Source organism: Oncorhynchus nerka, linkage group LG13 (genome assembly GCF_034236695.1).
Source record: "Oncorhynchus nerka isolate Pitt River linkage group LG13, Oner_Uvic_2.0, whole genome shotgun sequence".
Classification (NCBI taxonomy): Eukaryota; Metazoa; Chordata; class Actinopteri; order Salmoniformes; family Salmonidae; genus Oncorhynchus; species Oncorhynchus nerka.
The window spans coordinates 70,829,617-70,844,696 of record NC_088408.1 but is presented as its reverse complement, the minus strand read 5'-3'; the positions used below and the strand labels follow the sequence as shown (position 1 = coordinate 70,844,696).

Here is a 15,080-nt window from a genome sequence, read left to right as displayed (position 1 = left end):
GTCTATCCTTTTTTCCTAAATCGTTTCCATGTCTTCCGCTTGTTTGTGGGGAGTTGTGCGTTTAACTACATACAAACAATTAACATTCTGGGTCACCGTAAACCAGTCTCTTCATCACTCTATTTCAGAGTAGGAGAAATGTGTTAGCAGTCCCTAGGTCATTCATGCTAAGCAGCACCATACTGTAAAAGTTATTCAACCGTAGTATTGAACGGCGCTGAAGACTGCGCTTTGATCTGCTATCAAATTCCAAGGATGAAATCCTTCATTGCAATTCAGACCTTCTGAATGAAGGCCAATAACTTACTTTAGAACGGACATCAACTTGGTGCCTGTGTCTTTTCTCCAGACCCTGTTCTGACATAGAGGGTAAAACCTCTTCCAGCATAGGCATCATATTCTTCTCTTCCCTTCAGGCCCAGACTCCAGACTTGCTTATACATCAGCGCTGGCTATTTTCTATTAGAGCATGGCCTCCCACAGCTACATGTTGGCATGCATCAGAGGGGGCTGGTCTCACACATCCATTAGGCCACTTCTAAAGATCACAGGGGAACTTGGATGTGCCTCTAGGACTTTCCCCCTCACTAACTTCTGTGTGGCACTGTTTTCCCTTGATCTTCTGGCTCTGGCACAGTCCCAAGCCATTAAAGCACAATGTACCTTTCAAAAGACACAAACCAGTAATACCAGGAACAAATGGCATGAGCACTTGTTTGGGCATAGAGAACCTCTGCTGACTCTGCACTCCTGAAGAGCACTTTTGGGAAGCACTGTGAGACATAAATTGGTAAACATGGACTTTTTACCATGTCCAACTCATACAGTAACTCACCACGTTGGTCACACATTTCCTGAGCAGTTTGCAGCTGCAGGAATGGCGTCTTTGTGTTTGTTATTACATGATTAGCAAATGACGTACGCATTATGAACAAGCCATTGAAACAGAAAAGAGCACCATTGTCTATTTACTTTCAGTTCGTATTCCACTTACTCTTGGTGAGTGTGTCGTTGATTCGGAAACTGCACAGGACCTTATGGACATTCCGAGCATGGAGGAAGCCGTTTCCTCTCACCACCACCTGGAACGTTTCTGGAGGGAGAAGAGAGGAGCACAGTGACTGAATTTGTCCCACCACATGTAATACTGTAGCTGTTCAGGCTAACATCTGAGTCTATCATCTCAGCATCTCACACTCTGGTTACATTCTGCCAACAAACTGCCCTGACCATAGTAGTTGTTGAAAATAAAGTATTTCTCTGGATGCCTGGATAATTGAGATCTTGCGGTCAATGAGACTTCAACTGCAGTTGTTCAGACATGTGGATATATAGTGGCTCTCTGGAACCAATACCACAGAACCCAGAAAACATGAAGCGTAAATACTTATCTTTACAGTGGGGAAAGTGGTGGGTTGTAAGACTGTAGAATGGACAATGACTGAGCAGCATTACACAGCGGAAAAAGACAGCTATGATTTGTGTCCTTAGTACAGTAGTTAAATGGAGTTGAGACCAGGCCTGGGTTGAATCGTTCATGACAAATGAAGTTGCTGCTACTGTGTGTAGGAGATACTGTATATACTGCACACCAGGCTCCTGCCCCTGCCAAGGTAGATTTTTCTTCTCTTCCTGTTGTGAGCCTTTAAATGTATGATTTAGTGAAGACCTGAGAGACCAGAGAGGATAAATGGGTTGGGCCAGAGGTCTATAAACTTACCTCCTGCACAGATACTGGAGGGCTCAGCCGCCAGGATCTCAATACAGGACTTCTTTAATATCTGGGGGAGGGAGGTGAGAGGTGAGAAGGAGGGAGACAGGGGGGGGGGGACCATTCTCACAGTATTTCACACTTGTTACAGAAGGTTGTGTGTTTATTTGTTGAGAGTATTGGTTTACAATATAATCCCTATACTGTATATAACAGTGTGTACCAGTGCACCTCAATACTATGATCTGCTTGATGTCTCCTGTTCTCATCTCTGTGCTCCTCGCGGTCCTTGTGCTCTGGGTGTATATCTCTCTCTATACCCCCACTGTCCAGGGAAAGTATGTGTTGTATTCCTGAAGATCAGACTGACTTACAATATGCTACCCTTCTTCCTCGACTCTGAGCCAAGAGCTTTCAGCATGCTGTTAATGGGATCCAGATGACAGTCAACTGGTCTGTCCCCTATCTCTGCTAGAGAAACTCAGTGCCCGGATGACAGTGGCCTCTACACCACGACTCTCCTTTTCTTTCATCTGTTCGCTTTTTCAATCGGCCGAGTGGATACAACAATATAAGTACATTCCTTTGAGGTGGAAGCTAGAAGATATAATGAATTCATTCACTGATCCTATTTGGTAAGAGCTTGGATCAAAAGCTGGGAAGTCACAGCATGTTTTCCTGGAATGTTGTTCCTGGTGAGTTTTGATGGCCAGAATATCTGTTTATATTTTTCATTTGTCCTATTTTCCCTCGTTTCCTATTTGAGTAATGTGTTAATGGATTGAGAGAGATGTTCTGCAGTGAGGATATGAGTTCCATGTGGAACCATTTCCTCTGACCTCCTAGAACAGGTATAATTATCAAACACCAGTGTGCATATTAAAAATGCTGTTATAAACTGGGTGGTTTGAGCCCTGAATGCTGATTGGCTGAAAGCTGTGGTATATCAGACCGTATACCACGGGTATGACAAAACATTTATTTTTACTGCTCCAATTACGTTGGTAGCCAGTTTAGAATAGCAATAAAGCACCTCAGGGGTTTGTGATATACAGTGGGGCAAAAAAGTACTTAGTCAGCCACCAATTGTGCAAGTTCTCCCACTTAAAAAGATGAGAGGCCTGTAATTTTCATCATAGGTACACTTCAACTATGACAGACCAAATGAGAAGATCTGATGATGAGATCTGGAGACTGGCTAGGCCACTCCAGGACCTTGAAATGCTTCTTACGAAGCCACTCCTTCATTGCCCGGGCGGTGTGTTTGGGATCATTGTCATGCTGAAAGACCCAGCCACGTTTCATCTTCAATGCCCTTGCTGATGGAAGGAGGGTTTCACTCAAAATCTCATGATACATGGCCCCATTCATTCTTTCCTTTACACGGATCAGTCGTCCTGGTCCCTTTGCAGAAAAACAGCCCCAAAGCATGATGTTTCCACCCCCATGCTTCACAGTAGGTATGGTGTTCTTTGGATGCAACTCAGCATTCTTTGTCCTCCAAACACGACGAGTTGAGTTTTTACCAAAAAAGTTATATTTTGGTTTCATCTGACCATATACATTCTCCCAATCTTCTTCTGGATCATCCAAATGCTCTCTAGCAAACTTCAGACGGGCCTGGACATGTACTGGCTTAAGCAAGGGGACACGTCTGGCACTGCAGGATTTGAGTCCCTGGCAGCGTAGTGTGTTACTGATGGTAGGCTTTGTTACTTTGGTCCCAGCTCTCTGCAGGTCATTCACTAGGTCCCCCCGTGTGGTTCTGGGATTTTTGCTCACCGTTCTTGTGATCATTTTGACCCCACAGGGTGAGATCTTATGTGGAGCCCCAGATCGAGGGAGATTATCAGTGGTCTTGTATGTCTTCCATTTCCTAATAATTGCTCCCACAGTTGATTTCTTCAAACCAAGCTGCTTACCTATTGCAGATTCAGTCTTCCCAGCCTGGTGCAGGTCTACAATTTTGTTTCTGGTGTCCTTTGACAGCTCTTTGGTCTTGGCCATAGTGGAGTTTGGAGTGTGACTGTTTGAGGTTGTGGACAGGTGTCTTTTATACTGATAACAAGTTCAAACAGGTGCCATTAATACAGGTAACAAGTGGAGGACAGAGGAGCCTCTTAAAGAAGAAGTTACAGGTCTGTGAGAGCCAGAAATCTTGCTTGTTTGTAGGTGACCAAATACTTATTTTCCACCATAATTTGCAAATAAATTCATAAAAAATCCTACAATGAGATTTTCTGGATTTTTTCTCTCTCATTTTGTCTGTCATAGTTGATGTGTACCTATGATGAAAATTACAGGCCTCTCGTCTTTTTAAGTGGGAGAACTTGCACAATTGGTGGCTGACTAAATACTTTTTTGCCCCACGGTATGGCAAATATACCACAGCTAAGGGCTGTGTACTAGCAAACTGCGTTGCGTCGTGCGTAAGCACAGCCCTTAGCTGTGGTATTTTGGCCATATACCACACCCCCCCGGGCCTTATTGCTTAATTATTCTAGCTTTCCTTGTGTTGGTAGTCAGATCTCTTACCGAATCAATGACCCCCTGCAGTGCTTCAAAGCCATCGTTCACTGGGAATACATGGTCCTTGCTATCAGCAATCTTTGCCAGCTGAGGAAGAAAAAAAGTTTCATGCAGTTCATTCATCACAAACCCACCAACCTCCTTTTCATCTTATGTTTGGGACACCGTGTGAGATGTCAAATCAGAGCACACAGAAGCAAGACGTGTCAACACACCTGTGTCTCATTGAAGTCCTTCACCCCCACACAGTATACGGAGGCACCCAGACTCCGCGAGCGGTTGGCCTGTCAGGTATTCACAGAGGAGAGCAAAAACAAGAAAAACTGTCAAGACCTGGAATCTATTTAAGCACTGCATTGCACAACATGAACCAACACACAACCACAGAAAACCCTCCAGATCGCTCCTCTGGACCTGTGGTGACTCTGAGCCATAGATTTGAGTAATATTTAAGAGATCACACAGCACTGCGTTCTTGTTGACTGACATTCAATATTGTTTCTAAAAATAATTAAAAATCTGATGGAAACACTTGAGTGGCTAGAGCCAATAGAGCTCACGATTCAAATGTTACATTTCATGAGCATCTGAAAGAAGGCCCTTCAGAGCTGAGCTGACAATTTTATTCAATATGAGTGACAGCATAAAGCTTCAAGTTATTGCTCCGAGGCTCCCTGCTCAGGGTAAGTGGCATTTCCCCACAACATTTTGAAAGCTACTGAGAAAGATACCGTATCTGCATCACTTCCTCAAGTGTGTCCAAGGGTGCTCAGAACTGATTAAACAGCCCTAGCTTGGCACGCCTGCTGCACCTGCACTCCCAACTAAACCATTGGTTCCTTGTGCAGATGTGTGGTGAATGACTCTGCCTTCTTTATTCATGGGCAGATGGGAGACATAAATCTGACAGAAACGTTGGCCCCCCTTTTCCTTCACTGAAAATAATGGATCAAAGTGCTACTGAGGTGATGTATATGGTGCTGCTGTTTGATCTGTGCCAACAGGAGTGCCGCTTTTGTTTACAATTTGTGGGCTCGTCTTTCTCCCTCTGGCTATATTTACTGTTTACCTCTCTCTCAGCATAGTAGAAGAGGTCCTCATGCAACTCTCCATCTGTGAGAGCTATGATGACACTGGCAGTACGGTATCCTATCAACAGACAGAAAACCTTTGATTAGGATGTAATTGCTGCCACAGCGCTATCCAAATAATAATGTCAGACTAACAGATAGACAGGAGAAATTAATATATCATGCACAACTTCCAGCAGGAAACAATTGAAAAATTAAATGTAACTACACACCTTCTGAGTTTCCATAATATATCTGCTCACTGGCCTGTAAAAAAAAGATGAATTGGATTGAAACTAAAGTGGTCCTGTGAATACAGTAACTCTTCCATACTGATACAGGTGCCATTTTGGCTCCAAACCATGTTCTTTGTTCTTAAGCCAGAATGGAGATAGATTCCAGCTCAGAGCTCAGCTAAAAGCAGACAGCTCACCCTCTGGATGCCCTCGTGCATAAAGGTGTCTCCACCTGGAAGTACCTTCTGGAGCTCCTCCAGACCTTTGCGAATCTGCTCCCTGAGCAAGCAAACAGATAAAAGGGCAGTTCATATTCATCATGTCTCACCCCTCACCCTGCAAAAGTCCTCCACTGGGCACAGATGTCAATTCAACATCTATTCCAAGTCGGTTCAACGTCATTTCATTGAAATGTGGAAACAACGTTGATTCAGCCAGAGTGTGCCCAGTCTTATAGATCTAAGTGCAGCTAAAAAGCTATTACAACTAAATGACCTAGATCTTCAAATGAGAGGTAGCTTTAGGTTTTAATATAAGAGTCATAGTGATAAAATTATAAATGTGTGACGTCCTACTACCAAATCATAATGTCAAACTCAAACATTGAGTACAGCATTGAACTGCATGCATGCACACCCATAATCATCAACAAGTGAGTTGTGTTGAGCCCTCAAATCTAACAGATTTTCCTTTTGACTGATTTCTTGTACAACGCATAGTCTTCCCCCTAAACTAAAAAAGCTGACAGACAGATATGATGTGACAAAGACAATAAGCACAGAAACAAAGACCTATCATGATCTCTCTATTGAGGTGGTATTCGATTACAGAGAGTAGTGAGGGGCTTTATGTGTGCTTCGGGTTTTAAGAGTGTCCTATTGGCACAGGACATTGTCTAGCAGATGGTGGGGGAAATGAGTCCTGTGTGAAATGAGACAGCAGGAAGACCGTAAACATTGAAAATGTTTCAGTGCCTGCGTGGACAACGCACCGAAGGAAAGATCAGACCCATATGCGACATGCAATACATTGTGAGCCACATGCTGAAGCTTACAGTTTGACAAAGAATTGACAGCATTGTCAGTCAAACTCAATGTGAGGGTATTGTTCTCTGTGATTCTTATGTCTCTAATTCAATGAACCTTCAATCCTGCATGTTTCTCTGGATTCTTGATAATCAACTCAGTTCAGAATCAGAAAATACCTGACATCATGTGGAGAGGTAATACCCCAAATCCTAAGAAAGAAAGATTGTTCCCTCACCTGTCTTCTGTGAGCCGCATCAAAATCCTACCCTCAGTGGAGAACACAATGAAGGACATGCGCAGCTGTGGACTGGAGAGAAATTGACAACATTCATACAGTATATTAACTTTCTGTACATTTTAGTCATATAGCAGACACTCTTATCCAGAGCGACTACAGTTAGTGCATTCATCTGTAGATAGCTAGGTGGGACAACCACATATAACAGGCATAGAAAGTACATTTTTAGTAGCCAGCGACAGGCAGGCTAGTTAAGAACAAGTTCTCATTTACAACTGCGACCTAGCCAAGATAAAGCATAGCAGTGTGAACAGACAACACAGAGTTACACATGGAGTAAACAATTAACAAGTCAATAACTCAGTAGGAAAAAAAGAGAGTCTATATACATTGTGTGCAAAAGGCATGAGGAGGTAGGCGAATAATTACAATTTTGCAGATTAACACTGGAGTGATAAATAATCAGATGGTCATGTACAGGTAGAGATGGTCATGTACAGGTAGAGATACTGGTGTGCAAAAGAGCAGAAAAGTAAATAAATATAAACAGTATGGGGATGAGGTAGGTAAATTGGGTGGGCTATTTACCAATAGACTACGTACAGCTGCAGCGATCGGTTAGCTGCTCAGATAGCAGATGTTTGAAGTTGGTGAGGGAGATAAAAGTCTCCAACTTCAGTGATTTTTGCAGTTCGTTCCAGTCACAGGCAGCAGAGAACTGGAACGAAAGACGGCCAAATGAGGTGTTGGCTTTAGGGATGATCAGTGAGATACACCTGCTGGAGCGCGTGCTACGGGTGGGTGTTGACATAGTGACCAGTGAACTGAGATAAGGCGGAGCTTTACCTAGCATGGACTTGTAGATGACCTGGAGCCAGTGGGTCTGGTGACGAATATGTAGCGAGGGCCAGCCGACTAGAGCATACAGGTCGCAGTGGTGGGTGGTATAAGGTGCCTTAGTAACAAAACGGATGGCACTGTGATAAACTGCATCAAGTTTGCTAAGTAGAGTATTGGAAGCTATTTTGTAGATGACGTCGCCGAAGTCGAGGATCGGTAGGATAGTCAGTTTTACTAGGGTAAGTTTGGCGGCGTGAGTGAAGGAGGCTTTGTTGCGGAATAGAAAGCCGACTCTAGATTTGATTTTAGATTGGAGATGGTTGATACAAGTCTGGAAGGAGAGTTTACAGTCTAGCCAGACACCTAGGTACTTATAGATGTCCACATATTCTAGGTCGGAACCATCCAGGGTGGTGATGCTAGTCGGGCGTGCGGGTGCAGGCAGCGAACGGTTGAAAAGCATGCATTTGGTTTTACTAGCGTTTAAGAGCAGTGGTATGGCGTTGAAGCTTGTTTGGCGGTTAGATAGCACAGTGTCCAAGGAAGGGCCGGAAGTAAACAGAATGGTGTCGTCTGCGTAGAGGTGGATCAGGGAATCGCCCGCAGCAAGAGCAACATCATTGATATATACAGAGAAAAGAGTCGGCCCGAGAATTGAACCCTGTGGCACCCCCATAGAGACTGCCAGAGGACCGGACAACATGCCCTCCGATTTGACACACTGAACTCTGTCTGCAAAGTAGTTGGTGAACCAGGCAAGGCAGTCATTAGAAAAACCGAGGCTACCGAGTCTGCCGATAAGAATATGGTGATTGACAGAGTCGAAAGCCTTGGCCAGGTCGATGAAGACGGCTGCACAGTACTGTCTTTTATCAATGGCGGTTATGATATCGTTTAGTACCTTGAGTGTGGCTGAGGTGCACCCGTGACCGGCTCAGAAACCAGATTGCACAGCGGAGAAGGTACGGTGGGATTCAAGATGGTCAGTGACCTGTTTGTTGACTTGGCTTTCGAAGACCTTAGATAGGCAGGGCAGGATGGATATAGGTCTGTAACAGTTTGGGTTCAGGGTGTCTCCCCTTTGAAGAGGGGGATGACTGCGGCAGCTTTCCAATCCTTGGGGATCTCAGACGATATGAAAGAGAGGTTGAACAGGCTGGTAATAGGGGTTGCGACATTGGCGGCGGATAGTTTCAGAAATAGAGGGTCCAGATTGTCAAGCCCAGCTGATTTGTACGGGTCCAGGTTTTGCAGCTCTTTCAGAACATCTGCTATCCGGATTTGGGTAAAGGAGAACCTGGAGAGGCTTGGACGAGTAGTAACGGGTGGGGGGGGGCGGAGCTGTTGGCCGAGGTTGGAGTAGCCAGGAGGAAGGCATGGCCAGCCGGTTAACAGTTGAAAGTTTAGTTAATATTGAATTTATATAACTTTACATTACAGGGTCTTTGCAAATTATTCTCACCTTATGAACTTATGAGCCAGATGTTCCACAAAGTGATAGATTTCAATCCAGTGGTGCTGCACACTCCCAGATCTGTAAAGAGAGATAACATATTGATGAGTGTTTTGTATAAACAGTCTGGAGGAAGTTGAGAGGTTAAGGACTATCTGACAGATGGGGGGCGAGAGTCAGGGGAATCAATGTGTACTGCATCTATCTGTATTGTAGAAAGGTAGCACCTGCTTTAAAAATGTTCACTATTATGTGAATCCTATAGCACAGTAAAAGACTGTTTGACACAAAGGGGAAAGGGGATACCTAGTAAGTTGCACTACTGAATGCATTAAACTGAAAGGTGTCTGCCTTAAATTGAAGTCTGCATCGTCGGCGCCGATGGAGCAGTTGTTTTTGGGGGTTAACTGCCATGCTCAAGGGCAGAACGACAGATTTTATCCACCTTGCCGGCTCTGGGATTCAAACCAGTAACCTTTTGGTTACTGGCCGAACGGTATTAACCGCTAGGCTAGATGCCGCCAGGTAATAGATGCACACCTTTCTACAATCTTTTTTTTTTGCACTCAATACTTTTTACTTGACTTTGTGCTACTTCTTCTGCACATCACGCTGTATCCTATACTTAACCTCTTGAACCTCTGGGGGCAGTATTTCATTTTTGGATGAAAAACGTTCCCGTTTTAAACAAGATATTTTGTCACGAAAAGATGCTCGACTATGCATATAATTGACAGCTTTGGAATGAAAACACTCTAACGTTTCCAAAACTGCAAAGATATTGTCTATGAGTGCCACAAAACTAATTCTACAGGCGAAACCAAGATGAAATTTCATACAGGAAGTGAGCCAGATTTTGAATGCGCTGTGTTCCAATGTCTCCTTATATGGCTGTGAATGCGCAAGGAATGAGCCTACACTTTCTGTCGTTTCCCCAAGGTGTTTGCAGCATTGTGACGTATTTGTAGACATATCATTGGAAAATTGACCATAAGAGACTACATTTACCAGGTGTCCGCTCGGTGTCCTCCGTCGAAACTATTGCGTAATCTCCAGGTGCGTGCATTTTTCCATTTTGAACAGAGGAGAAACCAAACTGCCACTACTGATTTTTCATCGAATAGATATGTGAAAAACACCTTGAGGATTGATTCTAAACAATGTTTGCCATGTTTCTGTCGATATTATCGAGTTAATTTGGAAAAATACTCGCGTTGTAATGACTGAATTTTCGGGGTTTTTTCTTAGCCAAACGTGATGAACAAAACGGAGCGATTTCTCCTGCACAAATAATATTTTTGGAAAAACTGAACATTTGCTATCTAACTGAGAGTCTCCTCATTGAAAACATCCGATGTTCTGCAAAGGTAAATGATTTTATTTGAATGCTTTTCTTGTTTTTGTGAAAATGTTGCCTGCTGAATGCTAGACTTAATGCTATGCTAGCTATCAATACTCTTACACAAATACTTGTGTAGCTATGGTTGAAAAGCATTTTTTGAAAATCTGAGATGACAGTGTTGTTAACAAAAGGCTAAACTTGTGAGCCAATATATTTATTTCATTTCATTTGCGATTTCCATGAATAGTTAACGTTGCGTTATGGTAATGAGCTTGAGGCTATAATTACGCTCCCGGATACGGGATTGCTCGTCGCAACAGGTTACCCCGGCCGTCCTACAATCTGAGCTAGATGCCCTCAAATCTCACACAAATGATCAATGAACCCACCAGATACAACCCCAAATCTGTAAACACGAGCACCCTCATAGATAACATCCTGACCAACCTGCCCTCTAAATACACCTCTGCTGTCTTCAAACAGGATCCCAGCAATCACTGCCTCAATGCCTGCGTCCGTAATGGGTCTGCGGTCAAACGACCAGCCCTCATTACTGTCAAACCCTCCCTAAAAACACTTCTGCGAGCAGGCCTTTCTAATCGACCTGGTATCCTGGAAGGATATTGACCTCATTCCGTCAGTAAAGGATGCCTGGTTATTCTTTAAAAGTGCTTTCCTCACCATCTTAAATAAGCATGCCCCATTCAAAAAATGTGGAACCAGGAACAGATTTAGCCCTTGGTTCACTCCAGACCTGAATGCCCTTGACCAGCACAAAAACATCCTGTGGTGTACTGCATTAGCATCGAATAGCCCCCGCGATATGCAACTTCTCAGGGAAGTTAGGAACTAATATACAGAGGCAGTTAGGAAACAAATGACAGCTTTTTCAAATTTGCATCCTGTAGCACAAACTCCAAAAGTTTCTGGGACAATGTAAAGTCCATGGAGAATAACAGCACCTACTCCCAGCTGCCCACTGCACTGGGGCTAGGAAACACTGTCACCACCGATGAATCCACGATAATTGAGAATTTCAATAACCATTTCTCTACGGCTGACCATTCTTTCCACCTTTCCACCCCAGTCAACAGCCCTGCACCCCCACAGCAACTTGCACAAACTTCCCCAATTTCTCCTTCACCCAAATCTAGATAGCTGATGTTCTGAAAGAGTTGCAAAATCTGGACCCCTACAAATTAGCTTGGCTAGACAATCTGGACCCTCTCTTTCTAAAATTATCCGCCGCAATTGTTGCAACTCCTATTACTAGCCTGTTCAACCTCTTCCCTATCGTCTGAGATCCCCAAAGATGACTGCGGCAGCTTACCACTCTTCAAAGGGGGGCGACACTCTAAACCCAAACTGTTACAGACCTATATCTATTCTACCCTGCCTTTCTAAAGTCTTCGAAAGCCAAGTTAACAAACAGATCACCGACCATTTCAAATCCCACCGTACCTTCTCCGCTATGCAATCTGGTTTCCGAGCTGGTCATGGGTGCACCTCAGCCACGCTCAAGGTCCTAAACGATATCATAACCGCCATTGATAAAAGACAATACTGTGCAGCCGTATTCAATCGACCTGGCCAAGGCTTTCGACTCTGTCAATCACCACATTCTTATCGGCAGACTCGACAGCCTTGGTTTCTCAAATTATTGCCTCGCCTGGTTCACCAACTACTTTGCAGACAGAGTTCAGTGTGTCAAATCGGAGGGCCTGTTGTCCGGACCTCTGGCTGTCTCTATGGGGGTGCCACAGGGTTCAATCCTCGGGCCGACTCTTTTCTCTGTATACAGTACATCAATGATGTCGCTCTTGCTGCTAGTGATTCTCTGATCTACCTCTACGCAGACGACACCATTCTTTATACTTCATGCCCGTCTTTGGACACTGTTAACTAACCTCCTCTCCTTCCGTGGCCTCCAAATGCTCATTAATGCAAGTAAAACTAAATGCATGCTCTTCAACCAATCACTGCCCGCACCTGCCCGCCCGTCCAGCATCACTGCTCTGGATGGTTCTGACTTAGAATATGTGGACAATTACAAATACCTGGGTGTCTGGTTAGACTGTAAACTCTCATTCCAGACTCACATTAAGCATCTCCAATCCAAAATGAAATCTAGAATTGGCTTCCCATTTTGCAACAAAGCATCCTTCACTCATGCTGCCAAACATACCCTGGTATCCTACCGATCCTTGACTTCAGCGATGTCATTTACAAAATAGCCTCCAACACTCTACTCAGCAAATTGGATGCAGTCTATCACAGTGCCATACGTTTTGTCACCAAAGCCCCATTTACTACCCACCACTGTGACCTGTATGCTCTCGTTGGCTGGCCCTCACTTCATTTTCATCGCCAAACCCACTGGCTCCACCTCATCTATAAGTCTTTGCTAGGTAAAGACCTGCCTTATCTCAGCTCACTGGTCACCATAGCAGCACGCGCTCCAGCAGGTATATTTAACTGGTCACCCCCAAAGCCAATTCCTCCTTTGACCGCCTTTCCTTCCAGTTCTCTGCTGCCAATGACTGGAACTAATTTAAAATATATATTTAAAAAAATAATCACTGAAGCTGGAGACTCCCTCACTAACTTTAAGCATCAGCTGTCAGAGCAACTCACAGATCACTGCACCTGTATATAATCTGTAATTAGCCCATCCAACAACCTCATCCCCATATTGTTATTTATTTTTGCTCCTTTGCACCCCAGTATCTCTACCTGCACATTCATCTTCTGCACATTTATCACTCCAGTGTTTAATTGCTAAATTGTAATTACTTCGCCACTACGGCCTATTTATTGCCTTACCTCCCTAATCTCACCTCATTTGCACACACTGTATATAGATTCCTATTGTGTTATTGACTGTACGTTTGTTTATTCCATATGTAACTCTGTGTTGTTGTTTGTGTCGCACTGCTTTGCTTTATCTTGGCCAGGTCGCAGTTGTAAATGAGAACTTGTTCTCAACTGGCCTACCTGGTTAAATAAAGGTGAAATACATTTTTTTTTTATCCCATCCAACCATTACAGTTCGACGATATATTAATCTTGGCTGAATGTAGTCTTTCCCTGCCGGTGTGTACTGTGGCAACACTCCTGTATGCCTCTTCTTTCCCGAAAATGAGGGTATTGCTTCGGAAGCACCCATTCTATTAGAACACGCAAACACCTTGGTTGGAAAGCAACAACGTAGCCTATAACTCTGATTGATTAGATAGTTGCCATCTTTGGACTGCACCAATGATCTCATGCTGATGCAGATCAGTGAAATCCTTCTTCTCAGATTACTGTCAATGTGTTTATAATGCAGCCCCAGTAATGATCTCCGTCTTATTGGAGTCAAGTAAATGATCAGCCATTATGTGTTACTAGAGTCAGGTAAATTATCAGTCATTATGCCTGAGTTATGTATTTGAATTAGGCCAGTCTAATGGGGCTGTAGGACCGTACTCAACATCACTACGTATGCATAGCTGACCGATTCATTACAGATTTTTGTGGTTTAAATCTCCTTGTCCTTATTTGATGATTATGTTTTGTTAACTCACTCCAGTCTCCTTCTCACCTCATTTAACACCTGATTTAGTTAACAAAAGGCACATCTCAATAGGTGGTCCAGGTAAGTCATGACATCACAAGTAGGGGGGTGGGTCTGTCCTCTTTTGCTCCTCAATGGAGGGGGAGGCCAATGACATCACAACTACCCATCATACCAACTCATTGAATGCCATACTCCTTGAAGTTTTCAGTTGTGTCTAAAAAATTATATATTTTTAAACACTATTTTGCTCAAAACATTTTTTTTTTACTCATGAGTGTATGTACTGTACGGTATTCATACTTGGGCTGTCACTTTTCAACAGTTCAAAAATCACTGAACTCTAACCTTGATAATGGTTTCTTACAATTAAATGTTGTTGACAGTAGGTTTTTATTTTTTTATTTTTTATTTCACCTTTATTTAACCAGGTAGGCTAGTTGAGAACAAGTTCTCATTTGCAACTGCGACCTCGCCAAGATAAAGCATAGCAGTGTGAACAGACAACACAGAGTTACACATGGAGTAAACAATTAACAAGTCAATAACACAGTAGAAAAAAAGGGGAGTCTATATACATTGTGTGCAAAAGGCATGAGGAGGTAGGCGAATAATTACAATTTTGCAGATTAACACTGGAGTGATAAATGATCAAGCGAGTCTTCCGGGTTGGAGCGAGCCGGTCGCATCCGCGCTTCGGTCTGCAGGTTGTATAACTTTTTCATTACATTTCATTACATTTCATTATAGTACAACGGTCTGATTTGTCTAATCTTAGCAATTTCTTCTTAGCTAGCTACATAGTCGTCGTTGTATCAAAGATAATTGCGTAATTATCGTATTTCGTCGTCCTCCTATCTGCCCAACACGTTCACCGTCTACCGTAGCACTGTAGTAACTATCACACTCAACTGAACGACTTGATTAGTGTAGTGTTAGCTAGCTACATAGTTGTCTTTGCTGTCTTCGTATCCAAGATAATTGTGTAGTTTAGAGTGTGGAGTCTTAGAGTGATAATTGCGTTATTATCGTATTTCGTCGTCCTCCTATCTGCCTAGCAGCTAGCCAGCTAGCATA

The 15,080-nt window shown here is 43.5% G+C and overlaps 1 protein-coding gene across 1 annotated transcript in view; it reads right to left on the bottom strand.

The window, feature by feature from the left end:
• Positions 1-15,080, bottom strand: part of LOC115140030 (anthrax toxin receptor 1-like) — a 54,225-nt gene that overhangs the window by 26,087 nt on the left and 13,058 nt on the right. The window contains exons 2-10 of the mRNA XM_029678037.2: positions 9,115-9,186; positions 6,810-6,881; positions 5,744-5,825; positions 5,544-5,577; positions 5,310-5,389; positions 4,456-4,524; positions 4,247-4,327; positions 1,721-1,781; positions 995-1,093 (exon numbers count right to left, since the gene is read on the bottom strand). Of these exons, the coding sequence (XP_029533897.1) occupies positions 995-1,093; positions 1,721-1,781; positions 4,247-4,327; positions 4,456-4,524; positions 5,310-5,389; positions 5,544-5,577; positions 5,744-5,825; positions 6,810-6,881; positions 9,115-9,186 (650 nt within the window). The remainder of the gene's footprint in view (positions 1-994; positions 1,094-1,720; positions 1,782-4,246; positions 4,328-4,455; positions 4,525-5,309; positions 5,390-5,543; positions 5,578-5,743; positions 5,826-6,809; positions 6,882-9,114; positions 9,187-15,080) is intronic.